Source organism: Drosophila mojavensis, unplaced genomic scaffold (genome assembly GCF_018153725.1).
Source record: "Drosophila mojavensis isolate 15081-1352.22 unplaced genomic scaffold, ASM1815372v1 contig_36, whole genome shotgun sequence".
Lineage (NCBI taxonomy): Eukaryota > Metazoa > Arthropoda > Insecta > Diptera > Drosophilidae > Drosophila > Drosophila mojavensis.
This window is the reverse complement of record NW_025318858.1, coordinates 354,906-365,284: the sequence shown is the minus strand read 5'-3', so window position 1 is coordinate 365,284 and position 10,379 is coordinate 354,906. Positions and strand designations below refer to the sequence as shown.

The following is a 10,379-nucleotide window of genomic DNA, read 5'->3' as shown; positions in this document are numbered from 1 at the left end:
TGTTTTTGCCGGTATTTCCAAGTCGTATTGTAGTTTCAGATAGTCCGAGCCCGAACTGTTAGGTTTTACTTGAATGGATATTAAACCATTCACGACTTCTTTGCCACAATCTTCACTGTATTCCTCATCTAGCTAGATGACACGCAGCCAGAAAAGCTCTATTAAATAATTTGCTATCTGATAAATTCAAAAGTGTTCAAACTAATTATTCGGTGATATATAAATATATTTATTCTTTTATGGGTATTTTGGTTCATATGCCATCAAATGTATATTTTGGTTCTAAATATCCCAACCTTTTCGATTCTGCTAGAAGAGCCATAATGCCTATCAATGTTTCTTCTGCATTGGGCTTTATAAAGGCTGCTGGCAATACAAAGCCAAAATTCCCAGTGTCACGAAACTCAATGGTATAGGAAATTTTGATATCCTGTTCATTGTATGCCCAATCGTTAGTAGCACCTGAGGCCGGATCTAAAATTGAATCATCATACATGTATGTTGTGTAACCGCATAAATGTATTTTGTTTGCTTACAAAGAATGCCAGCTGACGATCCATATTTATAGATTGTGCCATAGGGCAGTCCGTTGACGGCATCACTGTATGCCTTCGCCACAAGCATCAAGTCATTGTAGTTATCGGGAAACTCCTCCGCTGTGTGACCATAAGGTGACAACAACAGCTGACTATAGGAGTGAAAGGCCAGCATGACATTCATTTTATGCTTAAGGATGCTAATAAAATCCGACATTGCTTTAATCTCTGGCTCCGAAAGAGGATACGGCCCAGCATAGGTTTCGTCGCAGGGATCCGAAGAAGCTCCGCCATTCTCCATCCAATGCGAGTCGAAGTTCCGATTTGCATCAACACCGATACAATCAGAAATCAGAGACGGCTGTCGTGTTTTGCGCCATAGGCGATCCTGAACAAATTATTGAATTTAATTTAAAATAATAAATTTAGTGCATATATTGCATTTACCGTTTCGTGCGTGTAAACAAACCCGTCTACATTCAGAACTGGGATAATGTACCAATCGTGGCTCTCGGCTAATTCACGCACCGATTCGTCTTTCGAGGTGAGCAGCTCATTGATCAACCATGTGGCCGTGGCTGAGGTGATCCATTCACGTGCATGAATATTAGATTCAATGAACACGCCTGGATTACCCCATTTATACGAGATGCGTAGTCCGCGTATATCCCGACCTTCATAGGACTGGCCAAGGACAAAGCCCATGGTAACTTCTGGGTGATTTGCCAGAATCGTATCCAGCCAAGCGTCGATTTCAGTCAAGTTGTGGTAGCGTGTCCAGCCAAAAGTGGCATCAGCTCTTGTGCCCGCTTCGTTCTCCTGGTCAATCAAACTGAAAATGACATTCATCTTCAGAGTATTAACTATTTCACCTGTCTACACTTACTCCTGCACATTGGCAATAAACATTTCAGCCGTTGCGTTGACAAGTCTTAATCTCTCCTCGAATAGGGGCAATGCACTTGGCGCGACCATCAGATTACACTCAGAGCCGTCATCGTGCCACAGGCTGAACTGTTATGCAATTTTTATCACAATAGCTTCTAGATTTCTCCCTTTAAGTAATACTTACGTTTTGCTTTAGTTTTGTTAGGTCGAGCAGACTTTGTCGCTGCATGGGGCTTTTATACTTTATCTTAAAAACCCTATAGTTGTCATAGCGCACCTTCTTTTTAGGTTCTCGTTTTTTAAAGACGCTAGCCCCATTAGCTAGCGAAATAATAATTATTATAGCCAATAGTATGTACGGCTTCATCTTTACTGCTCGGGCTTTGCTTGCTAAATACTGCTTAATTACAGAAGTGTTAGCGCAACACTCCATAAACATTATTAACACATAAAGATACGAGCTGTAGAATTTACTAATCGCACTACCAATCGCCACGATAACGACTTTAATGGAGTGGGACGCCTGCCAATAATCTCATTTCCCATTAATATTTGCTAGTCACCCCAGCACAAGAGCACTATACCTTTTTCGTTGTAGCTGGAATCGGAGTATCAGTCTGTATTCACCGATATGCCACGGTCTAAGAACTTTCCAATTCTGAAGTTACCCTTTTAAAAAATACTTAAAAGCCCGCAATAAGTTTTTAACGAGTCGAAATATTAAATTTGTTAATGCATGTTGCTTTGCTTTTATTGCTTTTTTTGTGTCAAGCTGATGAACGAAAGCTTAAATTATTTGTCCTTTTTGCACCCTGCGCCGCAATCTGAGCCTTCGCAAATGTCACAAAGAGAGGACTTCACCTGGTAGTATTCGGTGGCACGCCGATCCGTGTCGTAGTAGTCGTAGAGGGAGACAGCGGCTGGCTTTTGCTTGGCCACCAAATGCGCACGGACGCCTTCCACAGGTAAACACTTAACATCGCCTGGCGTCAGGCTGTCGAAGTAGATAATCACCGTAGAATCTGAGTTCTTAGTTTCGATGCGCTTGACTCTGTCAACCTCCTGAATTTTGCCAAAGCTATCCGAATCACCGATGAAGCCTGAGGGCAGAGCTATTTCCATAACGGCCATGTTGGAGTCCTTCTTCTGGTCGCTCGCCTCGAGAGGTACGTATTCAGCGCAGACCTCTAGGGTCAATTGCTGCATGGGTGTGTCCTTGACAGTGGGTGTCACCTTGAAACTGGGCTTCTTATCCTTTTCAGCTAAATTATATCGGTACGACAATTGCACCATTGCTGAACCTTGGCCCTTCGCGGTAAAGTTAACCTTTCGAGTGCTCTTTGGTAGGATATGGCTTTGAAGCACCAGTGAATTCTCTGGATTCACATTAATAGTACCATTGTTGTCGCCATTCGATGACACAAAGTCGATGTCAACGGTGCCAGTGCCAGAGCCGGCCTTGAAGGCAAACTTTGTTAGCGCTTGCAGCCCAATGACCGTATCCTGTGTAGAAGAAAAGCCGCCGTTGCTGTTACGTTGGGCAATGAGCCATTTGATGATTGGCAGAGAATCTTCAGCCGGCGCTTCCTCTAAGAGAGCCATCAAAACATAGGAAGTAATTTCGACATCGTTGCTGCTGGGACGCCAAGTCCTAAAGCCACTTGTCTCAGTGGTCGGCTTTTCAGCTGATTTCGACCACCACTTACGACCATCCTCCAATTTGGCGAGGCCCTGAAGCTTGTCTAGAACCTTTTTCGCCTGGGGATGTTTGGCCAACTGAAGAGCAACTGCCGCTATCGACAGGGAGTACTGGTCATCCGTTTTATCCACTTCTTGGGCAACAAATTGGAGACCCTTGTGAATCGCTTGCTGGTACTCTGACTTATCCGTGAATTCCTGTTAGAGAGAGAAAGAGAGTTAGTAATATTACAGTATGCTCTTCATTTACTTACCTTATTTTCAAAGAACGCGATGAGCACAAACGATGTGAGTCCTAAGGCGTTCTGATTAGCATTGTCAAACAATTTGCCAACCTCGGGAAACTCGCCATTCTCTTTTTGTGTCGATACAAGGAAATTCAAGCCCTGCATTATTATCGCGGGATCGACGTCCGTGTAGTTGGCAGCTTGATGGAAGGACCGCACAACATACGCAGTTAACCAGGTGCTGCCTGACTTATCCGATTTTCCGAAAGCGCTGTAGGAGCCATCATCGTGCTTATATGTTAATTCACGCTGGTAACCGATTTCGAGGAACTTCTTTGCCTTGGCCACTACACTCGGCATATTCCGATTGGTGACTTCAAGGTATTTGACAACCAGAATATTGGGCACGAAATTTACCATATTCTGCTCCCCACAACCGTAGGGCTTGCGAACCAAATTGTCCAAGTTCTTTATGGTGGGTCCCAGCAGATCACCGACTACCGAGAACTCTATGAATTCAGAGTCTGGAACCGCTTCGGTGGGTATATTCGCGTTCAGCTCCTGACTCAATTCAGACTGATTCATCAGATTAACGAAGACGGCTACATTTTCGAACTGTGTAACACCTTCCGGTTCGACCTTCAACTTCTGATGAATCGTATCGCCTGCCAATGGAGTTGTGGCTGTAATTTTCAATGTAATCGATCCCACTCTATTGGGGCGTATCATAAAAGAGATACTCTGCCCGTTATTGGATGGTACGGTAATGCGCTTAACTCGTTTTATTTCATCTATTGAGTTCTCCTCAACCTCGTTGGTAGCCTCAGTGAACTCGAACTCTTTGTCTGAATTATCCATTGTGACTTCAGCGTCAAGGCTCTTATCCATATAATTGAAAATAATAACGGGTACGGCAATGACCTCACCTGGTAATAAATATGAAATTATTTAATTTGGAATACCTTTTACGAAATAAATATTTTCGAGCTTTAGTCCTTACCACGCTTCACTGAGTAGGGAAGATTGGTAGACACAAAGAATGGCTGGAACACTCGAATCTTTCTAGGATTCTTGGTTAAAGCAATGCCGGTTCTTGGGTTTAAAGAAAATCCAGTTATAACCCATGATGTGATTGTGTCCGGAATCTTTCTGACCAGAGTAAAGCCCTCAGCATCATCACTGATAAGGGGAAATTAAATAATGTACATCTTTAGTTTCACTAATTGAGATATTTATATTATCAACAGTATCATTTAAAATCAAGTGCAAAGCAACACATAAATGATTAGGAAATAAATGGGACTCCTCCTCTACGATGGTTAGCAATGAATGTAACTTATAAACATAAGCTCGCGCAATAAGCAATACCAGTTAATATGAGATGAGTTTAGGACTTAGAACTTTTCTGTAAGCGAAATTTTGGTGTACATTTTTGTTAAATTTCCATGAAATATCCAAGTTTCCATAAATATTTCGCGTACGCCAGAAATCTTTTCCGAATCGTATGTCTCCTCATCGGTAAGATTCGGTTTCTGCGTGGTAGTTTTTCGAATCTTGTTGGTGCTTTGCCTTTCCCCACTGACTTTCATTATGGGTATTATACCCGAATCCAGTTTTTTTAAGTTGTTAACTTTAAAAGTAGATAAATTATATTAATAATTAGAGTGTTAGTTAGTTAGTTTGTTGCAGTGCCATGTAAGACCATGTTGTTATACTCGTAAAATAAGCTTTTTTGTGCCTAGAACTTAACCCGTGGTATCATTGCCTATTCAGAAAATGCTAATTACGTTATATTGCTTGTAAACATCCAAGTTTCGGGGAATTCTTTTCGAATTTGAGGAACGACAGCTGGAACTGGTCCTACTGACCCAACAAGGAGTTGAGTTCCTACAGAAGGTGGCATTGGTAAACCTCCAAAAGCGACTTCTAGGCCAGGTTCCGGTCTGAATGGACTCGGAAAACGATTATAAAGTGGACGATAATATGGTATATCTAGGAAAAAATTAATCGGTTTATTCATTGTATATTACATTAACCTTCAAAAGTCAACGTTCGTATAAAAATTGCTGCTGTTCATAACGGTGAATGGTAGATATAGTACTATATAGTAATGTGCTGTTCATAGGTGAAGATTATTGTGTTATAATCCAGTGTCTGAGTTAGTTGAATACCCAAATTAGTTGATGTAAATATAGTAAAAGTGTTAAAATTACATAATATTGTCTGCAAATATCCAAACTTCGGGAAACTCTTTCCGAATATGAGCAGCAGCTTTCGGTGGAGAAGCATCTGGTCCTATAAATCCATGCCTACTCGAAGTAATTTCAAATTCAAATGCGGACGGTAAAACACGCTGTGGATGTCGCAACAATCGAATACCTACGCACAAATAGGGAATTTTAGAGCATTCTGCATCTACATACATTTGCCGGAAAGAGATTAAAGCCTCTCATCCATATAGAAAACACAAAAAGACATTTTCAGATAGATTCAAAACCAGAGAAAGTACTCAGATCAGATTCACCAAATGAAGCTCATGACAAAAGCGGAATACTTAAAATTTAATGAGGCCAATATATCGGGCGACAGATCAAGCCTGTTGTCATATAGTATTTATGATCGCTTAAAAAAAGATTCAGAATATAGCACATGAAGCTCTACCAAAATATATAAAAAAAGATCTAGTAAGAAACTAAGAATCGAATGATAGGAATATGATTTGAATTGAAAAACCCGAAATCACGAAGAGAAAGTTAAATTGTTAAGTCAAGGGGTTTTATACTTCTCCATGTTTTCAAATATCCAGCTTTCGGGAAACTCTTTACGGATTTGAATATTCTGTTCAGAAGAGAAATAATGTACGCTATCTAGTACAAGTGGCACAATGTTCTCTGAAACTGCATGAAAAATACAATTATTAATAAAAACATATATATGCCAGAATTTCGACCGACCAAAAGCTCTAACATACAATATTCTCTAGGCACCCATAATTGACTTGATTAAAGTTAGTTGTAACGCTTATTCCATACTGCATTTATATGCTGTTGTAGTGCTACATTGCTATATTGTAGTTAGTTGTTCACCCAAAGCAGTAACTTTCAGAAAAGAGATATACTGATTTCGCAATTACGTTGTCTTGTTTGCAAAAATCCAAGTTTCTGGAAATTCTCTGCGAATTTTGTGGGCCATTGGAAGGGCCGTAGGAATTTTTGCCGCATAAAGATGGTGTATCACTGGCAGAGCCGATCCTCCCATTCCAAAGCCAGGTGACATGGAATTCAGGGCAAAGGAAGTATATAAAGGAAGGGCCGTGCCAAAAAGTCTAATACCTAAATACAAATTCGATTAGTGCAAACTGAAGATGAGTATGAATTACTTATACCACACAATTATCCTCCTAATTGAAATTATTAAACTAGACTCGTAAATCGAATTAAAAACTTTTACATCTCCTCAAATATCCAGCTTTCGGGAAAGTCTTCCCGAATTTGAATTTCCTCTTCCAACAAAGTACCATCTTCTTCGAGTACTTCTATGGCTTCAGTGGCCTCTGCGATTACGTCTACGGCTTCTGTGTATATCCTCCACTAAAATACTCTATTTAAAATACACAACCAAAGCAAGGAAGTAGATTGAGAGGAATTAAAGTACCTCAACCTTAATTGACCATGTCTGAAGAATTAAAATAGGTGTAATTATATGTTACGTAAGACCTCGAAACTATTGTGTTACTTTGCTTAATACCGTCTTATGGTGTGCTCTTCATGCTTTATGTTTTAAGGCGAGAACCCACCTTATATTGGTGGAGTGCCAAATCCAAACTTCTGCAAAATTCTTGCGTATCAATTTATTTCGATCCTCAATTTTAGGCACTGCAACGTCTTTGGTAACAAAGTCATTGATTGCTTCATCTTCCTCCTGAGCTTCTAGGTATATTTCATAATCAACTTCGCCATCGACTGCATCATATGATCGTGTTGCTAAAATATGTACACCAGCAAACAATTTCATTCATGCAACCTAGTTTTCATTTTTTGTATGCCTAACTCGTCTAAAATTCCGTACAGCCGTATCATATTGCCATATTGTTCCCTTATTCTATAAAAATCCTTGTTCAGGACTCGTGTCCCTTAGCTTACCAAAGTTGTACGGATAGTTGGCATTGGTAAGTGTGACCAGCCCGGATGTCTGTCCTGGATAGCGGCCATATCCCGATTGCCAGGGTGTAGATGTTTTGTACTTGTCAAGACTATCGAAAACAGCATCGCGAGCCAAATCATTTCCAGACTTCAACAGCAGCACGCTTTGATCAACGCCCAGCAGACCCACATAGGAATCGGCGTCAGTTTTGATTTTCAACTCCACGTCCTCACTGGGCTTGGCCTCCAATGGAGCGGAGATCTCAATCTGTGCAGAAATACCAACTGTTAACAGAAACAAATATTTATACTCAAGCAGCCTACCGAGTTATCGAAGTCCTTCTTGAAATCAACTGTCCGCTCCTCGAAGCGCAACTCGTTGTCAAAAATGAAAAACACGTAAATCGAGGCCTGTGGTACCATCGCAAACGTGGGTGTGAACTTAATGGTGTAAGTCTTGCGTCCTTCAGGGACATCGACATGTTCGGCCTTGACAATATTTCCACGAGCAATGATCGCGTAGACGAAGTATGGAATCTGTTCGTTAGACTTAACATCGAAGGAGACGTCTTTGCCCAATTTGGGACTAAGAAATTAATTATTATTATCTGTAGCCAAGACTAACACTATCTAGGGGCACCTACGTTTTGGTGCTCACAATTATCTGGAGCGGCTCAGCACTTTCAATAGTCGGTTGAAACTTGTGAATGGAGCCCAAGTAAGAGCTCGATTCATCATATACGCCTTTAACATTGTAGAAACGAGTGTCGTTTACGGGCAAGACTACGTCGAAGGTGGCTATTCCGTGCTCGTTTAAGGGAGCGTCCCATTCAATGCTTTTGAGGTCGGGTGAATCATCGGATCGATCAAAGTTGAAATATCTATGGGGCGCTTCGAGTACCAGCTTAGCCTTTTTCGAACCACCCTGTACAGGGGAGCCATCCAAGTTTTTAACCACAAACTGATAGGCAAAGGTCTTGCCTGGATGATAATTAGTTACAGCGTTGACTGACTCGATTTTGTAGCGCTGAGAGTGCACTGTCACAGTTGATGAAGCATTTTGCTTGTTGCCCGTCAAGTCCTCCGTAACTTCCGCAAAGATTTTCAAGGGCGGTGTATAACCTGAGCCATATGCTGACTTTTCAATGGGGAACTCCACATGAGCTTTGCCATCGATGTCGACAGTTTTCATTCGTTTCGATTCAGAGTTGATCGGCCTGTAGTAGTTGAAGTCTTCTTCAAGTGAGACAGTCGCCTTGCCCTTCACCGGCTTGCCATACGTATATTTGGCTCGAATTGTGGCCTTGACTACGCCATCTTGAATAGCAACATCCTTGGCTGATTCGACCACTACCTCGAATTTGGGCAGTACATATTTGGCCACCTCAAAGGACTTGCTTGCAGCTGTGTCATCGGCGACATTGACAGCAATGCTCCACGTACCCAGCACCGGCTGCTCCGACAGCTGCAGCTCTCCCGTGTAGACGCCCTTCGTCAATTGAATATCGATTAGCTGCTTAATACGATTTTGCTCTCCATCACTGATGGCAATCGTGATGGGCTTATCAATCGCTGCAGGTCGTGTGTTCTCATCTAGAAATAGCACTCGGTACTGCACTAAATCCGATGGCTTGTACGTGGCCTTATCGGTTTGTATGAATATTGATGGCTTGTTATCAGCATAGTTCAACTTGGTTGTGTTCTTGAAGATGACGCCCTCAGTGCCGTCGGCTGTCAAATTGTAGTCCCCACTCGATAGAGTCGGCACATCGAATTCCACATTTGTCGTGGACATAGGCAGCAGCTCCACCTCTTTTGTTTCATTGTAAGATGGCCCAGTGATGCCCACCTTTATGGTGCTCTTGCCCTCAGCCTTGTGCACAGACACAGCCACATTGTATTTAAAGTTCGAGCGGATCGTTCCAGGTGCGATGATCGTGTACAGACTGTGGAAATTAAAAAGATATGCATTAGTTCTATAAATATTTGTACGGTTAGACGGTAATTATTTATTTTACTTCTTTCATCTCATAATAAACCGGATTCAGCTGAGTAATTTATTAATTATTTGCAAACTGTGTATATACGATAAGTACTTATGAGCTTTACTGATAATCGATCATCCATCATTATTCCTACGAATGTTGTTAGGTCATTTTACAACTCACAAAATATTCATTAGATAACAAACCGAATAAATTAAAAGGAGTTTTACTCCGCTTGTTTTCAATCAAGCATAGTGAGGAAATTTGTTGTATTTTTTATGTATATTCGTGTTTGTGTGTTTTTGTTTTTGTTTTGTTGTTTCTTTTTTTTTTTTTTTTTTTTTCGTTCTTCACACATGCTGGGAGATAACGTAACATGAAAGCCTTTGATTTGGAATGAAAAAGTATGCACAACTTGACATTTTACGACCATTCAACCGGTTTTCAATATACAATGAAAACCGTCTCTTCGTAGATTTAGACAGCTGCAGAAGAAACTAGCAAGCATTCAATTCAAAATGTATTCGAATTAATTCCTAGAACTTTTGAGACGATGATAGCTTCATGGAATTGCATATATGTAGATAGACTAACATTATTTATCACTTACCCAGTGGCATTGATGAGAAGTCCCAATTGAAATACACATAAACAAAAAACTAGCAACCGCGACATTTTCGCGGCTTTTTTTGTTACAAAAATTAAATAAAAATGCAAATTTTTTATTGTTTCTGAAAATAGCTGAAAGGAAATTTAATGGAAAACCGTCAGAGAATTACTGTGGCTGCTCAAACAATTATAATTTAACGATGTACTGAGTACTATGTATAAATATAATGTTGTTCTACATGATTCATAGTCAATATTGTTTTTTATTTATTTATTGTCTTGTTCACTATCAGC

The 10,379-nt window shown here is 40.6% G+C and overlaps 2 protein-coding genes across 7 annotated transcripts; both read right to left on the bottom strand.

The window, feature by feature from the left end:
* Positions 1 to 211: 211 nt before the first annotated feature.
* LOC6575569 (zinc carboxypeptidase) lies at positions 212 to 1,824 on the bottom strand. The gene is made up of 5 exons (XM_002001542.3): positions 1,609 to 1,824; positions 1,423 to 1,550; positions 984 to 1,368; positions 537 to 924; positions 212 to 474 (listed from the first exon to the last, which is right to left on the bottom strand). The coding sequence occupies exons 1-5, from the start codon at positions 1,789 to 1,791 to the stop codon at positions 254 to 256; spliced, it is 1,305 nt and encodes a 434-aa protein (XP_002001578.1). The 5' UTR covers positions 1,792 to 1,824; the 3' UTR covers positions 212 to 253.
* Positions 1,825 to 2,144: 320 nt separating this feature from the next.
* LOC6575568 (CD109 antigen) lies at positions 2,145 to 10,228 on the bottom strand. 6 transcript variants are annotated; one of them, XM_015164716.3, is made up of 8 exons: positions 10,087 to 10,228; positions 8,136 to 9,437; positions 7,816 to 8,077; positions 7,492 to 7,759; positions 5,137 to 5,341; positions 4,350 to 4,528; positions 3,377 to 4,275; positions 2,145 to 3,320 (listed from the first exon to the last, which is right to left on the bottom strand). In XM_015164716.3, exons 1-8 carry the CDS (start codon positions 10,149 to 10,151, stop codon positions 2,217 to 2,219), a joined length of 4,284 nt encoding a protein of 1,427 aa, XP_015020202.2. In that variant the 5' UTR covers positions 10,152 to 10,228; the 3' UTR covers positions 2,145 to 2,216. The 6 variants fall into 6 exon arrangements, with proteins under 6 accessions (XP_015020202.2, XP_002001577.3, XP_015020198.2 ...); XM_002001541.4 differs by lacking the exon at positions 5,137 to 5,341 and adding an exon at positions 7,146 to 7,332 and having other exon boundaries at positions 10,087 to 10,217; XM_015164712.3 differs by lacking the exon at positions 5,137 to 5,341 and adding an exon at positions 6,483 to 6,681 and having other exon boundaries at positions 10,087 to 10,217.
* Between the last annotated feature and the right edge of the window lie 151 nt (positions 10,229 to 10,379).